This window comes from Chiloscyllium plagiosum, chromosome 4 (genome assembly GCF_004010195.1).
Source record: "Chiloscyllium plagiosum isolate BGI_BamShark_2017 chromosome 4, ASM401019v2, whole genome shotgun sequence".
Classification (NCBI taxonomy): Eukaryota; Metazoa; Chordata; class Chondrichthyes; order Orectolobiformes; family Hemiscylliidae; genus Chiloscyllium; species Chiloscyllium plagiosum.
The window spans coordinates 8,989,604-9,007,629 of NC_057713.1; the positions used below are offsets into that span (position 1 = coordinate 8,989,604).

Sequence of the window (18,026 nt, forward strand, 5' to 3'; positions counted from 1 at the left end):
GAAGTTCCACAGATTGATTACCCTTTGAAGGAAGAAATTCATTCTCATCTGTGTCTTAAATGGGCAACCCCTTGTACTGAAATTATGCTCATGGTCTTAGACTCTCCCATAAGAGTAAACAACCTCTCAGCAGCTACCCTGTCAAGTCTCCTCAGAATCCTATATGTTTCTGAACTCCAACGAGTACATACTGAATTTCCTCTTGTCATCAGTATATCCCTCCATAGCAGGATCAACCTTGTGAACCTTCTTAAATGCCTCCAATGTCAATACATCTTTCCTTATCGATTGGATAAGGAGATCAAAACTGTTCACAGTATTCCAGCTGTGGTCTGACCAGAGCACTGTATAGTTTTGCCAAACTATTCCTATTTTTATTCACTTTGAATTAAAGACCAACATTCCATTTGCTTTCCCTACAACCTTCTAACTTGGATGCTAGCTTTTTGTGATTCATGCACAAGGACCCCCCCCCCCGCCGATTCCTGTGTGTTCTCCACTTAAATAATACCAAACTCATGTATTCTTCTTGCTAAACCTCACATTTACTCTGTTATATGCCGCCTCTTAAATTTCTGCTCATTCACTTAATCTGTCAATGTCACGGTGGCTCAATGCTTAGCATCACTGCCTGATAGCACCAGGGACCCAGGTTTGACTCCAGCCTCCAGTAACTGTCTGCATGGAGTTTGCAGGCTGCTCCAATTTCCTCCTACAGTCCAAAGATGTACAGGTTAAGTGGATTGGCCATGTTAAATTACCTGATCATCCAGGTTAGGTGGGTTAGGCATGGTAATAGAATGTCTGGATGGGATGCTCTTCAGACTCAATAGGCTGAATGTGTTCTTTCTGCACTCTAGACTCTGTGATTCTCTATATCCCTGTCTAAACTCTATGCAGACTCCTCATTACTTCTTAGTTCATTCTCACCACTTGCCTGCACATTGAGAAGATCTGCATCTGGACTGTCACCTTGTATAAATCATTGGGCTCCCAGACAGCATCTTTATTTATTTCTTTCATTGCAAGGCCAATACTTGCAGGATACAACTATAAGATATGGGTGTAGAATTAGACCATTCAGCCCATCGAGTCTGCTGTGCCATTCGATCATGGTTTCTCAATTCCTGCCTTCCCCCCATAACATTTGATTCCCTTACCAATCAAGAAGCTGTCTATCTTTGTCTTAAATACACTGAATGATTTGGCCTGCACATTCTTCTGTGACACTGAATTCCATGGATTCACCACTTTCTGGCTGAATAAATTTCTCCTCATCTCAGTTCTAAAGTTCACAGGGTTATCTCTTCACTCCGAGGCTGTGCCCTCAAGTCCTACTTCTCCAAATAGTGGAAACATCTTCTCCACAGCCACTCTATACAGACCTCTTAGAATTCTGTAAGTTTCAAACAGATCCCCTGTTCATCATGGACTCTTAAAATCTTATTATGACCAAGGTGAGGTTAACTGGCCTATAATTCTACGTCTTCTGCCTTCCTTCCGTCTTAAACAGGAGCGTTACATTGGTAATTTTCCATTCCTCTGAAACTCCCCAACTCCATGTATTCCTGAAAGATCCCAACTCTTAAGTTCAGACCAGAGTCCTCAACCCTTGCTTGCAGGACAAGCCCTTCATCCCAGCATCAGTACTGTAAACCTCCTGTGGACCCCCTCAAAGGCCGGCACGTCCTTCCTTAGATACGGGGCCCAAAACTGCTCACAGTATTCCAAAGGCAGCCTGACCACAGCCGTATACAGCCTCAGCAGTACATCCCTGAATTTACCACTCAAAATGAATGCTAACACTGAATTTGCCTTCCTAATTGCCAACTGAACCTGCATGTTAACCTTAAGTGAATCCTGAAATAAGACTTCCAAGTCCCTTTGTGCTTCAGAATTCATTCCCATATTGTATTCCATCTGCCACTTCTTTGCCCACTCTCCTAGCCTGTCCAATTCCTTCTGTAACCTTCTTGTTTCCTCAACATTACCTGTCCCTCTACCTACTTTTGTATCATCTGCAACAATGCCCTCAGTTCCTTCATCCAGATAGTTAATGTATAACATGAATATTTGTGATCCCAGCACTGGCTCCTACAGAACTCCAGTAATCACAATCCTGAAAATGACCCCTTTTTCATCCCCTCTCCCTTCTGCCAGTCAGCCAATCCTCTATCCATGCTAGTACCTTGGTCCTAACACTCGTGGCTCATATCTTATTTAGCAACCTCTTGTCCACACCTTGTCAAAGACCTTCTGAAAATCCAAATAGATCATTTTCACTGGCTGTCCTTTGTCTAACCTGCTCATTACTTCCTCAAAGAATTCTAGCAGATTTGTCAGGCATGACCTCCCTTTGACGAAGCCATGATGACTCAGCCCTATTTACCAGGCACTTCCAAGTATCAATGAACTCTAAAATTGTACGGATGACCAAGGTCAGGTTAATTGGCCTGTAATTTCCCATCTTCTGCTTCCCTTCCATCTTAAACAGGAGTGTTACATTGGCAATTTTCCAGTCCTCTGAAAGATCACCACCAATGCCTTCACAGTCTCCTCAGCTATCTCCTTACGAATTCTAGAGTGTAGTCCATCTGGTCCCGGTCATTTATTCGCCTTCAGATCTTTCAACTTCCCCAGCACCTTTTTAGTGATGGCCACTGCACTTATCTCTGCTCCTCAGTCTCTTGAAGTTCTGGTATACTACTGGTGTCTTCCCCTATGAAAACTGATGCTAAGTATCTATTCAGTTCTTCCGCTATTTGATTGTTCCCCATTACTACTTCTCTAGCCTCATTTTCCAGCAGTCCATTCTTGCCTCTCTGTTACTTTCTATATATCTCAAAAAAAGTTCTTGCAATCTTCTTTTATATTATGGGTTGGCTTACCCTCACAGCATGTAACTCATCAGCCAAGAGATTCACCCTGTTACTTTCCCTAGTACTTTTTCTCCATTGTTAGCTGTTGCATTGATTCCTGCTGCACTTTAGCCCCATGAATATTCCGATATTTTTGAAACGGTATTAGTATATTCGGCTCTGATGACTGACGTAAAGTATTTGTTCAACTCCTCTGCTGTTTCCTGGCTCCCTACAATTATTTCCCCAGCTGCAATCTTGAAGGGGACTCTAAATTCACTTTGGCTTTTCTTTTTCTTTGTAATATATTCAAAGAAGCTCTTGCAATCATTTGTTCTTAATATTAATTATGAAATTACTCGAAGTTTATTTTCTCCCTCCATCTTTTGGTTTTTACAACATTCCCAATCCTCTGATTTATCATTCATCTTGCACATTGAATGTTTTTTCTTTTAATTGGACACTATTCCTAACTTGCTTGGTTAACTGTGGTTGGTTTATCCATTTCCTAGAATCCTCCTTCCTCCCTGGGATATACGTTTGTTGTGAGTTGTGAACTTTTATGTTTAAGCATTGGTTATCAATCATTTTCTTAGTGTAATATGCTGGTTATTCGACGTCACACTGTATGGTTAAAGTTAACCAAGAAAACTGGAAATTTTTCCGAGTTGTACATGATGCAATTGTAGTTCAGATTGGTATTCTTTCGAGGAAACAGTATCACTTCATGATGCATGCGAAGAGTAGGTATAAATGAGATGACAGCCACGCTGACCATCGGACATCATACAGAACTCAGTATGGAGAAAGTGAGGACTGCACATGCTGGAGATTAAAGTCGAAGAGTGTGTGTTGGAAAAGCACAGCAGGTAAGGCAGCATCTGAGGAGCAGGAGAATCAACGTTTCGAGCATAGGCACTTCATCAGGAATTGGAGGAATCCTGATGAAGGGCTTATTCTTGAAAAGTCGATTCTCCTGCTCCTTGGATGCTGCCTGACCGACTGTGCCTTTCCAGCACCACACTCTTTGCCTTTCAACTCAGTATGCCTGCACAAGCTTTTTGAGAGGACTAAATTGGATTAAATTCCCTTCTCCTAACCCCAAAGCCTTACTATCTTTCCCATTCAAATATGGTTATTTCTGTCTTAATTGTTGTTAATATTAATGCTTCCACCACCTTTTCAATGCATTGCACATCTTAATAACTCTGGGTAAAGCAAAACCAAATCTATCTGTTTCCCCTTTAGTTTTCCGGTCAATTTTACCTTGCATCCATACAGTCTGGTTCACTGATTCCTCCTGCCACTGACTACTAAAGATTTCTGATTAGTGTGGAAGTGTGGAGTTAGCGTGAGGGTCAACATGTTAATGATCAGACATCATGGTTTAGCACCTTCTACAATGTAAGGCTGTTCCAAAGCCAATGAAGTACTTTTGCAGTATAGTCAATGTAAGATGGATCAAGATCATATTCTTGATTCACTGTGTAAGTAAGATTTGTTTTCAATGAAAATTTGTATTTCTATCAGATTTTTTTTCTCAACCTCTGGATGTCCCAAAGCGTTTTAATGTCAATAATATGCTGTTGAAGTGGAGGCCCTGTTCTAATATAGAAAGCAAAGCAGCAATTTGCACAGAGCGCAATATCACCGTGATGTCCAGATCATTCACTTTTATGATGTTGATTGCAGAATGAATATTGACCAGACACAGGTGATAACTCACCTGCTTTTGTTCAAAATTGTATGATGGCACTTCTTATGTCCTAACTACATAGTTAAAAAAAACACCTCCATGCTGAGTCACTGTTTCCTGCATTTCTGTTCAGGTACCCTGACATCAATCACTAATCTGGCTACGAGTTTAGCTCGGAACATGGATCGACTCTCTCTGGATGAAGAGCACTATAATCGACAAGAGGAATGGCGAAGGCAACTTCCAGACAACCTGGGGGAAGGTCTACGTCAGGGATTGTCCCGGCTGGGACTCAGTCTGCTGGGTATGGCAATATTAACCAGTTTGATCATAAATCTAAAGTTTAAAGGTAAACCTCGAGCTCATCACAGTAAATTCTGGAGCTAGGGCTCCATACCACATGTGTGCACCATTTTTGAATCTGTACAATATTAGAGGGCTAATAACCCCATCACTGAAGACCATGCATTATAAAACAGACTGTGTTTCACTGATGGCTCTTTAATGTATGTTCCGTTATTGATGACTGTAAATGTGTCTACGATGTGTCGACCATTTATGTTGAAGCACTTCAGCTATGTTTACACAGTTTTAAGTTTTGTATAAACCTTGTAGAAAATCAGTTCATAATGAAGGATACCAGACCCCAGCCTACCCTGAAATGATTCTGCTTGCTTCAGGGGAATGAATCAATTAATCTCAATAAGATATTACAGTCCTATTCTCTTGATTTAGCTACAAAGTAGATTTACATGATTGTGGTGTGCAGCAAGGTGTGGCATGTGTTGTGCCCACAGGATAGTTTATCTGGGAAAAGCACTGGTGTTGTTCATTTTTATTAGAAAAGTCTTCTGCATCAAAATCTATTTTGCAAAAAGTCTTCTTCAACCACAATTAACATTTGATTTTTGTTTTGTTTTACTTTGGGTGGGGTGGTGATCAGCAGGGGGCAGACAATTTTATATGAAGCTCTCTCAATCCTTTCCCATTGTTTATTTGAATTCTTCCTGTGGTAAGTTTTTCCCATCCTCATTAGTTTGGTAAAATATAAAGCTGATTTCCTCTGTGTTCTTCAGACATGGTCATTACATAGAGAGAATGGTATTGTACTAATTTATTTTGATAATGGGCAGTTCAGGCAGTCAAAGAAACTCACTATGGTATTTAGGCTGTCTAGACTAGGAGGTATTAAAAAAATGAGACATTAAAGTATCCTGAATTCTTGAATGGACTGGTATTTGCTGGGATGCAAATGAGAATGTGGACTGCAAAGTTATGCAACTGAGCACTATGTACATCAAATAAGATTCTATGGAAATAGGAAACCTGACCTTGAATAAAAGTGTTCCATGTGAATAAATAGGATAGGATTGAATAATAAGTTATAATAAAAAGCACCATAGTTTGTTCGCATCGATTTTATAATAACAGAATGTGAGTGTGGAATAAAATCGAATTACCTTCTCGAACACAGCAAACATTAGAAAGGTACAACACAGGAGCGTTCAGCCCCTCCTGTCTGTGCCAACTGGGAAAGTGCTGACCAGCCTAATCCTTCTGGTCAGTTCTTGGTTTGTAGCCCTATAAGTTACAACACTTCAAGAGCACGTTCTAAAATTTTATTTATAAGTTGCCATAAAGTTTGCAGCTTTTGTTGCCATTTCAGGCAGTGTACCCTCAACATATGTCCATGCTTGGAGTGAAAAAAACCTCTCCTCAACTCACTTCCACCTCTACTTGCAGTGACTTTAAATCTGTACCTCCTACTCACCCCTCTACTGCTGGAAATATTGAGTCCTCCCATAATTTTATACACCTTAACTAGATCTTCCCTCAGCTGCTTCTCTTGCATGGAAACAACTCCAGTCTGTTTAGTCTTTCCTCATGGTTAAAATTCTTCTGTCATGGAAATGGCCTGGCAAATCTCTGGACCATCTGTAGCCCAATTACACATTTTCTGCAAAATGATCATTGGTTACACTATAGCTAGAGCTAACTCAATGTCTTATATAGTTTTAGCATATCATCCCTATTATTCTATACTTTGCCTAAGAAAGGAAAGAATGGGAATGTCTTTCTAACTACCTGTGCTGCTATCTGAAAAGATCTGTGGATGTGCCTTCCGAGGTCTGTCTGTTTCCCAGTATTCTAGTATTTATTCTTCCTTGCCCTCCACAAATGTGTTACCTCACACTTGTCCAGATTGTACTTCATTTGCCACTTTTCTACCCATCTGATCGTTCCAGCAATTGCTTCCTGCAGCAAGCAGCTATCCCACTCACTGTCAACCATATAACTGAGCTCCATATTACTGAGCTCCACAACCAACCATTCAAACACTTGAGTCTAAATCATTAATACGTGACATATCCAGCAAGGGACAGAGTGCTGAACCCTGTAGAACCCCACTGATAAATACTCATCGACTATTACCATTCGCTTCCTGCTGCTGAGCTAATCTTGTCTTCTGTTGGCATGGGATTAAATTACAAGCCTTGGTCTATTGCTCTGGGTACTGTCTTTATATTTATTGCAGATTTTTCAATATACGATCTCCAGTGACGATATTTGTAGGGAGCCAAAGCCATCTTTAGATGTAATAGAATAGAATGCCAGAGAGAAGCAATAATTATGGATGGCATGGTGGCTCAGTGGTGGGCAGAACACTGGCTCAGTGGTTACCACTGCTGTCTCACAGCATCAGGCACCGGGTTCAATTCCAGCCTCAGGCAACTGGCTGTGTGGAGTTTGTATGTTCTCCCCACATGTGCTTGGGTATCCGCTGGGTGCTCCAGTTTCCTCCCATAGTCCAAAGATGTGCAAGTTAAGTGGATTGGCCATGCTAAATTACCAATAGTGTCTAGGGATGTGCAGGCTAGGTGCATTAGCCTTGAAAAATGCAGGGTTACAGGGATAGGATTGGGGGATGGGTCTGGGTAGGATGCACTTTAGGGGGTTCACTGTGGAATCACAGGGCTGAATGGCCTTTTTCCACACTGTAGGGATTCTGTAGATTTCAATGGATTCTAATTAGGCCAGCGTGTGTTGTTGTAAGCTTGTTATTTTATGGGAGTAATTTTAACAACCTGCGCAATGGGACACTCATAGCACTTTGAATAGCCACTCGATTTATCTCCTCCTGACTGATTCACTACCCAATTTGCGCAGTGAATTAGTGAAAAGTGAAATGGCATCATAATAGAGCAGGGTTAAGTTAAAATTACTGCCAGGCATTCATTTAATCCTTTGTGTTGATTGTATACTTGTGTGGATAATAGTTATGTAACAAGTATGTAGTATTACAACTTGGGAAGGAGAGAACTGGAATTATATGAAGATACAGAGGCTTTACCACATTTCAGGCTAAAGAACTGTAATGAGTGAATTAATCTGCAATTTTCCATTGTAAATGCAGACATAAGAATTTATAGTGATGGAGAAAAGTGAACACACATCAACAAATTTTAATATAAAAATCATTAGTAGAAGAAGTTATTTTTTAAAGTGGAGAAGGTTATAGAGAAATGTGATAGAAGTGTGCAGATTCTTGTTAATAAGGTAACTATGGAGAGGCTATATGCACTGAACAGAGTGTCAGTAACCAGAGGACACAGTTTAGAGCAAGAGGGGAGGTCAGAATTTTGAAGCAGCAAACCTGTTGTGATCTGGAATGCACCACCTGAAAAGGTGGTGGAAGTGGTTATTATGGTAATTTTTTCAAAGTATTGAATAAATACTTTTAAAGGTGGAAACTATGTAGCACACAAGGGAAGGAGAGGGGCCGCAGGGACTGATGGAATAACACAGCTACCTGGGCCACCTTTTGTACTGTATGAATCTACAATTCTGTATGAATTTCCCAGGTTTCAGAAAATCCATTACATGCCCTCTGTGTGAGGAAGAGGTTAAGTAATTGGGGTGGGAGCAATATTATAAACGTATGCCTGTTGCAAATTGTGGAAACCGATTCAAGGGTAACTTGCAAAATGTAAGTGGATTTGCATTTAAAACTAACATTTTGCAGGACTATGGTGCAAGTCTAAGGGATTGGGCTTGATTGCTCTTTTGAAGGGATAGCACAGATCCAGTGGGCCCAATGGCCTCTTTCTCTGCTGTATAATTCCATGAAGCTATTTGGTCCTGCCAAATGTCTTTTCTGTGATGATAAAAAGCGGAATTGGTAGTAAAGTATCAGTATTTCTGGCTCAAAGAATCTATCTCTCACAACCAAAGGAATAATATCAAAGATGGTGGCAGACAGAGGCTGCCAAGATATTTTGTTTTGAGCAGAATAAAGATTTGGACACTGTATCAATTCTGTCTGATATTCCCAGGTGCCATTGCTGGTATCGTGGATCAACCGATGCAGAATTTCCAGAAGACAGTAGAGGTTTCAGCTGGACGCAAAGCCAAAGATGTAATTTCTGGTGTGGGCAAAGGCATTGTGGGAGTTTTTACCAAGCCAATTGGAGGGGCAGCTGAGCTTGTTTCGCAAACTGGTTATGGCAAGTATAACACGTCTGAACAGACGATTTCACGCTTTACCAAACGTTTTCACGAACACGACACTCTGTTAGTAACAACAAAGCATCAGAAGCAAAAGAACAGAAGTAGGTTCAAGCCATTTGGCCCTTCTAGTCTGCTCCGCCATTTAACAAGATCATGGCTGATCTTCTGCTGAGTTCCACCTTGCTGAATTCTCCAATATTCCTTACAATTTCTACATTCAGTAATTTGCCTTAACATAACCAACAGCTGCTTTATAGGAGGAGAATTCTGCCGAACCATTCCACTCTTGAGTGAAGAAATTTCTCAATTTTAAGTCTTAAATAACCGGCCGCTTAGTCTGGGACTGTGACACAATTTTGTAGATTCCCACCTAGAGGATCATTTTCTCAGCTACTACCCCTGTGAAACCTCTTTAGAATTTTTCATGTTTCAATGTGATCACCTCTCATTCTTCTGAACTCCAGGGAATTAAGGCCAACTCAGTCTCTCCTCATAAGACAATCCCCTATTGGAACTAGTCCAGTGAACCTTGTTGGTGTCCCTGTAATGCAAGTAATGTCCTTCCTCAGGTAAAGTAACAAAGGTGCTAGCAGTACTCCAGTACTCAGCAGTACCCTTTATAATTGTCATGAGACTTCTTTACTATTGTATGCTAATCCCTCTATAAGAAGTCACTGTCTAACCTTAACACTGTTCCACATTTCCAGATGTGAGCTTGTGCTGTCTTCATATCGTTACCTCGATAGGGCACGCTAAGTAATGGCTAAGTCCAGCTATCACTGGCACAGGAAATGCAATAAGTAAGGGTCTACAGGATGATAAAAGTGTTGCTGTGTACCATTTAAACATCAGCAAATGAAAAGATGGTTCAGTCGTTCACTGGCTTCCTCTCCTGGGATGTGGTCCCTTAGTATAGCACTGGAATGGCAGTCCTGATATTTTGTCTCAAACCTTGGAGTGTAACTCAAACCCTCAACTTTCTGGCTCCAGAGTTGAGCATGCTGAACACTCTGACATGTCTACTCACAGACTGATATAACCTGGAGCGCTGAGCCTCTCTGACGATGGAGGGAGAAAAGCCTCACTCTCTGCATAAGACTCAGCCCCCACATGTGTTTTGAATACTAAACTTATGTTTTTTATTTAGTTTAATGGTGCAATTCTGTTGATTTAGCTTAAAGATTAGCTTGCAACTATAATAAGTAATGGATACATTTTATTTGGGAAGAGAGTTTGTTTCTCGTAACGATGCTGCTCCGAAACACTATCCAATGGAAATTATCATACTTGAATGTTGAGCTAATATAGTTATCATATATAGAAATTGCCCATTGTTCTGCATTAGTTTCAAGCGGAATACTGGTTCTATTATTTAGACCGAACCAGCACTTTCCCTTCGTGTTTATGAGACTAACTTAAAATATCTTAATTTTCGACACTGTTATATAGCTCTGCCTTTTACATAATTGCAGTTAAAGAGATGAATATCCCTATCAATCTGTTCCAAACACATTACATCATTTCAGCACCGTGTAGCTGCTGGTTTAGTAGGAGTAAGAATCTTGTCTTTATTGTTCTAGGTATTTTACATGGTGCTGGACTTTCTCAACTTCCCAAGCAAAGGTTTCACCCCACTGAGCAACAGACTGACCAGGCCCCAAACAGCCACGTCAAATATGTCTGGTAAGAGTATTCTGGCAGTCAGTCACTTTTATGATGGCATTATTCATTACATTGCTCTGGCTTTGTATCAAACTAACAGGTCATTTATCTTGGAAAGGTTTGTTTCTCACATGAAATGTTTCAGTTCTGGAATTTTAAATAAAAAAAAGAGAAATTAATGGTATCTGTTCAACATTTTGCCTCCGACAGGAAAATGCTTCAGTCTTTGGGCAGGCCTGAAGTCTTTATGGCCTTGGATGTGGTTATCGTGAGCAACTCTGGCCAGGAGTATGAAGGTTGCTTGCTGCTCACTTCTGAGGTATTGTTTGTGGTCAGTGTCAGTGAAGACACACAGCAACAGGCATTCCCAGTCACTGAGATCGAGTGCAGACTGGATCCAAAGAAAGAGAACTTGCTGCAGGTTGTGCTCAAGCAACAGAGGGTATCATATGACGCAGAGGTAAGGCGCTAGCCTTTCTACAACTGAATTGGAACCGGTTGTAGGAAATGGATGCTTTTGAACCCTGTTAAACGCAGCCTATTTATCCTTCGAGAAACATTTCCCAACAGCCACAATTTTTAAATCATAAATCTCTATATTTCTATAGTTGGACATTCAGACAAGTCTTTCATTCATATTAACACAAGATATCCTGTTTGCTAAGAGCCATATCCCTGGTGTCAGCCAACACAAATTTTGAATAATGACCTTGTCTGTTCCACAAATTGAAGACAGTTCTCTACATTAACATTTTGTAAAATATAGAGTTTTGCACACATTTGCTCATATGACAATCCTTTCTCCACTGCTCAATCAGCTTAAAATAAAATTACAAACAGAGGACTGCCACATGAACCCATGAAGTGTAATTTTTAAATGTTTCTTTCCTACTTTATCTCTTGCTATTGGCTAACAAATTACTAACATTGAATTATAGGGGAAATTGTTGTAACAGTAAATTTAATCTCAAAACATGCTAATGTGCTTTCAAGAATATAACAATCCGGCCCTTTATTAAACTTTAACAATCAAAAACTGACTCCTGAATCTTAAATTAGAGTCACTTTATAAAGCAGCTGACTAACAAATTCAAGTTCTGTATTTATTGAGTCCCATATTAAAAGAAATTAAACTTATTTTCATTGATATATCTTGCCCATTATTTTGCCATTCACATTGTTTATAACTGCAAAATCTAATATTTAACAGTACCTTTAACTTTGCCAGAAGTCCCAGGGTGCTTCAAGAAGCATTATAAAGCAAAGTATGACACCAAGCTATATCAGGTAATACTAAGAGAGATGACAAAAAAATTTTAAGAAATCTTTTAAAAGAGCAAAGTGAGGTGAGGTGCTTGGGATCCACTGAACTGTTGCATTAATGTGGAGATATGGCCTTGCAGTATTATAACAAGACTATCAATCCAGAAACTCAGCAAATGTTCTGGGGACCCATGTTCAAATCCCACAGATGGTGGAACTTGAATTCAATAAAAAAAAGTCTGAATTTAAGAATTACTGATGACCATGAAACCATTGCCGATTGTTGGGAAAACCCTTCTGATTTACTAATGTCCTTCAGGGAAAGAACTCTGCCATCTTCACTTGGCCTGGCCAACATGTGACTCCAGATGTGCTAGGCTCTCAACTGCCCTCTGAAATGGCCTAGCAAGCCACTCAGTTGTATCAATCGCAAGGAGGTCTCAACAAAGAAGTGAAACCGGATGGACCACTGGCTTCAATTTAGACACCGGAAAAGATAACTGCAGAAACAGCCCTGTTGACCCTGCAGAGTCCTCCTTATTAATATTTGGGGGCTAGTACCAAAACTATGAGAGTTGTCTCACAGAATTATCAAGCCTGGCATAGTTAAATTAATGGAATCATACTTTACAGACAATGTTTCAAATACCACCATTACCATCCCTGGAAATGGACCCAGCAGAAGTGGTTACACAGCAGTATACAGTCCGGAGGGAAATACCCTGGGAATCCTCAACATTGACTCAAGACCACCTAAAGGCTTAAGGTTAAACATGGGTAAGGAAACCTCCTGCTGATTGTCATGTATCACCCTCCTTGGCTGATGAATGGTACTCCTTCGCATTCAGCAACACCTGGAGGAAACACTGAGGGTGAAAAGGGCACAAAATGCACTATGAATGAGAGAACCTCAATGTCCAACCTCAAGAGTGGCTCGGCAGCAGCACTACTGATTGAGCTGGTTGGGTCCGAAAGGACATAGCTGCTAGACTGGGTCTGCTGAAGGTGGTGATGGAACCAACAAGAGGGAAAAACATACTTGAACTCATCCTTATCTATCTGTCAGCTACAGACGCATCTGTCCATGACAGTATCGGTAAGAGTGGCTACTGGACAGTTCTTGTGGAAGCAAAGTCCAGCCTTTACATTGAGAATACTCTCCGTCATGTTGTGTGGCATTATTACCATGCTAAATGAGATGGATTTTAACAGATCAAACAACTCTATACTGGGCAGACATGAGATGCTGTGAGCCATCAACAGCAACAGAATTGTATTTCAGAACAATCTGGAACCTCATGGTCCAACATATTCCCCACTCAACCATGACTGCCAAGCCAGGGGGATTAACCCCCTTGTTCAGTGGAGAGTGCAGAAGGGCATGCTAGGGGCAGCACCAGGCATACCTGAAAATGAGGTGTCAATCTGGTGAAGCTACCAAACAGGCCTACTTGCATGCCAAACAGCATAAGCAGAAAGTGACAGACAAAGCTAAGTGATCCCATGACCAATGGATCATATCTAAGCTCTGCAGTCCTATCACATCCAGTCGTGAATGGTGGTAGACAATTAACCAATTCACTGAAGGAGGAGGCACCACAAATATCCCCATCCTCAATAATGGAAGAGCCCAGCCCATCAGTGCAAAAGATAAGACTGAAGCATTTGCAGCATTCTTCAGCCAGAAGTATGAGTGGATCCATCTCAGGCTCCTCCAGTGGTCTTCAGCCAATTTATTTCATTCTACATGATATCAAGAAATGGTTGGAGGTATTGGACACTGCATGGCTCTGAAACATTCCAGCAATAGTCCTGACAACTTGTATTCCAGAACTTTCTGCTCCCTTGGCCAAACTCTTCCAGTAGAGTTACACTACTGGCATCTACCTGACAAGGTGGAAAATCGCCCAATATTGTCTTGTACACAAAAAAGCAGAATATGTCCATCATATCCAATTACTGCCCCATCTGTCTACCTTCAAACATCAGTAAAGTGTTGGAAGGTGTCATCAACAGTGCTATCAAGCAGCACCTGCTCAGCAATAACCTGCTCAGTGATGCCCAGTTTGGATTCTGCCAGGGCCACTCCGCTCCAAACCTCATTACAAACATGGACAAAAGAGCTGAATTCCAGAGGGGAGATGAGAGTAATAGTCCTCGACATCAAGACCGCATTTAACCGAGTGTGGCACCAAGGAGCCCGAGCAAAACTGGAATCAATGGGTATCAGCAGGCAAACTCTCCGGTAGTTGGACTCTTCCTAGACACATAGGAAGATGTTTGAGTGTGTTGGAGGCCAGTCATCTCAGTTCCAGCACATCTGTGCCAGTGTTTGTTAGGGTAGCATCCAACCATTTTCAACTGCTTCATCAATGACCTTCCCTCCATCATAAAATCGGAAGTGGGGATGTTTGTTGATGACCGCATAATGTTCAGCACCATTCGCAACTCCTCAGGTACTGAAGCAGTCCATGTTCAAATACAACAAGATCTAAACAATATCCAGGCTTAGGCTGACAAGTGACAAGTAGCATTCATGGCACACAAATGTCAGGCAATAACCATTTCCATTAAGATGGAATCTAACCACACCCCCTTGACATTCAATAATGATACCCATCATTGACTGCCCCACTATCAACATCCTTGGGGTTACCATTAGCTAGAAACTCAACTGGACTTGCCTCATAAACCCACCGGCTATAAGAGCAGGTTAGAGACTATGAATACTGCGACAAGTAACTCACCTCCTGACTCTCCAAAGTCTGTACATCATCTACAAGTCACAAGCCAGCAGCGTGATACAATACTCCCCTCTTGCCTGGATAGGTGCAGCTCAAACAACACTCAAGAAGCTCATAACTATGGAAAGCGATTGTCTTTGTTTACGTTCTTATGGGGGAATATTAGACAAATAGATGGGCAGTGTATTTTCCATTTGTTAATTTCGATTTCTGCAACCCTCAGCTTTATTTCAGTTCAGTTAGGGACCAGGAACTTCTATTAAAGCAGATGAAATTTGAAATCCCCAGTAACTATTAAGAGAGTAAAGCTGCAAGATTCCATGGTTTTAACCAAAGAAAAGAAATTTTATTGGAATAATCTAATATCCAGAATGAACATGAGGTTGACATGAATTAACATGAAAATTGTGGTTGAACATACCTCAAACTCTACATTAAATGACACATGCAGCCAAGACAGATTTTTATGAATTTGTTAGCTGCCCATCAATGTTCAGTATAAACTCCGTGTCCCTCAAGAGGAGTTTCAGTTTCATTCCTTCAAGGGTGGTAGTAATTGCAACAGTCTACCACTGGCTGCGTGAAGAGGTTTCATCTGAACCTCTCATTGGACTTAAATTGATACTTTATCCTTTTATGTCACCTTTTTACTATACTGGAGTTAATCCTGGCTTTAATTGACAGGGGAAAATAGATTTAGTTCTCTGTTACAAACTGGTCAAAGGAAATGTAAACTGGGAGATGTATTGAACAGTGGCAGAATTGGTATTAGCCAAAGTCAAGAACAGCCTCATTATATTTTGTGGTAAACTAGGGAAAATTGTTAAAATGGAGATTAGAATTATTTTTATAGGAACGCAAGACTGTTTTGGGGAAGTGAAAGGCAAAAAAGGCAGGATGTCTCCTTTTTATCAGCAACTGCACTTGTCCGCTAAGTTAGTTCTCTCTGGGCACTGATCCAGTTATATCTGAATCAGCCCAATCATTTCCCTCAACTTATAGATTACTTCACACCTACAAGGAATATTCCCCATCATCTTCCTTCTTGGTCCTTACTTTCCAAGTTTTAACTTGTGAGGGAACCTTTCACTGGAGAGTTTCCTTAGCCTGGCTTTTGATTAATCCCCATTCATGTTCATGACATCTTGTGATCCCGAAACCTGGGACCACACAGCAAGGCAAGTCCGAAGCTGAAGAGGCACCAGGTGAGCACCTTAGCTCACTGTATGTGAAAAAGAGTCATGAATTCTGTGAAACTGGGGCTCAGGGAAGTCCAAGGGGAGTTGGAGCTCCAAGGTCCTGGAGCAGTTTTTAGCTCAGTAAAACTGGCATGACATTGTTGAGGTAAATAACATGGATGCCTTGAAGGAAAATGTTTAATCAGAGAGAGATTAATAGTACAGAATGCCAGTAGAAACAGACGGAATCATGTGGGAGGAATGCATGAACACGTGGAGGATATCCTTCACATGCTGTACATCTGTACGCTCTGATCCCATATGTATAATCAAACAGTAGTTTCAGTAAACCTAAGGGGTAAGTCTAGGAGCTGGCATAGAAGGTATCCTGGCTTACCCATTGAATTGGTTGATCAATGTAGACACGGTTTCTTTCTGTCTTGTCTAGGGAGATGGCATCCGAGAGAGACTTTCTGAACAACAGTATGATCGACTGGTGGATTATGTTACAAAAACGTCACACTACATAGTTCCCAGCAGCGCAGCGATGCAACTGGCTTCTCAAGTAGTTATTGCTGATCCTCCTGCCTCCAGAAGCAAGACTTACCAGTACCTGGTTGATAGCCACTATGGACGCGTGTTTGTCAGCAAGTTTTCTATGGTGAAAAACAAGGCACTGCGAAAGGGATTTCACTAGTCGGAAATGTGCAACTATAACAAGTATTTTTAGGGACAAAAATGCTGACTTTTTTCAAATAAACAGCTTGTTAGTCAGCTCTTAAAGTGCAGCACAACCTTTTCATAAGAAATTTCAGTGAAAACAAATGTAAACCTGGTCAGTTTGTTTACCTAATTTAGTTAATTTGCCTTTCTCTAAACTGACTGTAGATCAACTGTGTAAATACTATGTTGACTGAAAGGGATCTGGCCACTAATGCTTTGAGGCAACTTTGTTAAGTGCTGTCAATAATGAGATTTTGCTATTTGGTAATCCTTACTTCAACAAAAGATTTGTTAATATAAGTGAAAATATCAAAAGCAAATAAATTTTAAAGGAGAGAATTACAAGACGCCATTTTCTTTTGCAAAATAGTTTGACAGGTGAGCAGCTAAATATCAGAGGGGAATCTTCCTGGTTAATATGTTGGACAAACAGTCAGATTCCTGCTTGTTATAAATCAAACAATATGGAGAGAGTGAGAACCTGGTGCACCTGATGGGTAAATCTGATACCAGACCAGCGTCAAAATCTTGATGAAGTGTTCCGGAATGTTGTCATGTACTCTCACCTACTCCTGCTGGGCTCCCATCTTACAGGCTGCATAAGCTAAAGGTCATCCAAATCTCTGCGATGCATCTTCTAACTTCCACCAAGGCTGGAGCTTTGCAATCATTGAGACTCCAAAGTGTATTTAAAATCGCACCGGTAACCCAAAGTCACAACAAATCCTGTTTTTGTTGGTTTGGGATGGGATTCTCAATTGCCATAACTGGGACACCTGAATTCAACAGGGCCATTGCTGAGTTCAAAGGGATCCTATTTTTAATAGAGTAAGGGCCTTATTCCCTCAGCATTTTTTTTTAAGGGGTAGACCAAAGTGCTCATAATGGGTGGTTAAGGCCTGTAGCGCCGTCAAGCGATAATGTTATTTAAATGGCCAACTCTTTAAATTTTGGAATGTGTCTGAGAATTCCAAAAAAGAACTGTTTGAAGTTTCTATAAAGTTTGTCGGCATTAACCTTAAAGGCTTTCATAACAACATGATAATTCTTTGACTTAAAGTACAATATAGAACATAGTGCAGCACAGTAGAGGCCCTTCGGCCCTCAATATTGTGCCGGCCTTTTATCATGCTCAAGATCAAACTAACCTACATACCCTTCATTGTATTATCATCCATGTACTTATCCAAGAGTCTCTTAAATGTCCCTAATGTATCTGATTCTACTACCACTGGCTGTGCATTCCACCCACTCACCACTCTCTGTGGAAAGAACCTATCCCTGACATTTCCCCTGAACCTTCATCCAGTCACCTTAAAATTATGCCCCCTCGTGATAGACATTTCCACCATGGGAAAAAGTCTCTGGCTATCCACTCTATCTATGCCTCTCA

General features: G+C 40.9%; 1 protein-coding gene across 5 annotated transcripts in view; it reads left to right on the forward strand.

Annotated features, from left to right (window-relative positions):
• LOC122548836 (vacuolar protein sorting-associated protein 13B-like) overlaps positions 1-17,034 on the forward strand; it is a 968,370-nt gene extending 951,336 nt beyond the window's left edge. For 3 of the 5 annotated variants that reach the window (XM_043687667.1, XM_043687669.1, XM_043687668.1), the window contains exons 58-62: positions 4,688-4,858; positions 8,889-9,059; positions 10,644-10,746; positions 10,936-11,185; positions 16,359-17,034. In XM_043687667.1, the coding sequence (XP_043543602.1) occupies positions 4,688-4,858; positions 8,889-9,059; positions 10,644-10,746; positions 10,936-11,185; positions 16,359-16,607 (944 nt within the window). In that variant the 3' untranslated portion in view covers positions 16,608-17,034. The remainder of the gene's footprint in view (positions 1-4,687; positions 4,859-8,888; positions 9,060-10,643; positions 10,747-10,935; positions 11,186-16,358) is intronic. The other 2 variants (XM_043687671.1, XM_043687673.1) reach the window with 2 other exon arrangements.
• The last annotated feature ends 992 nt before the right edge of the window (positions 17,035-18,026 follow it).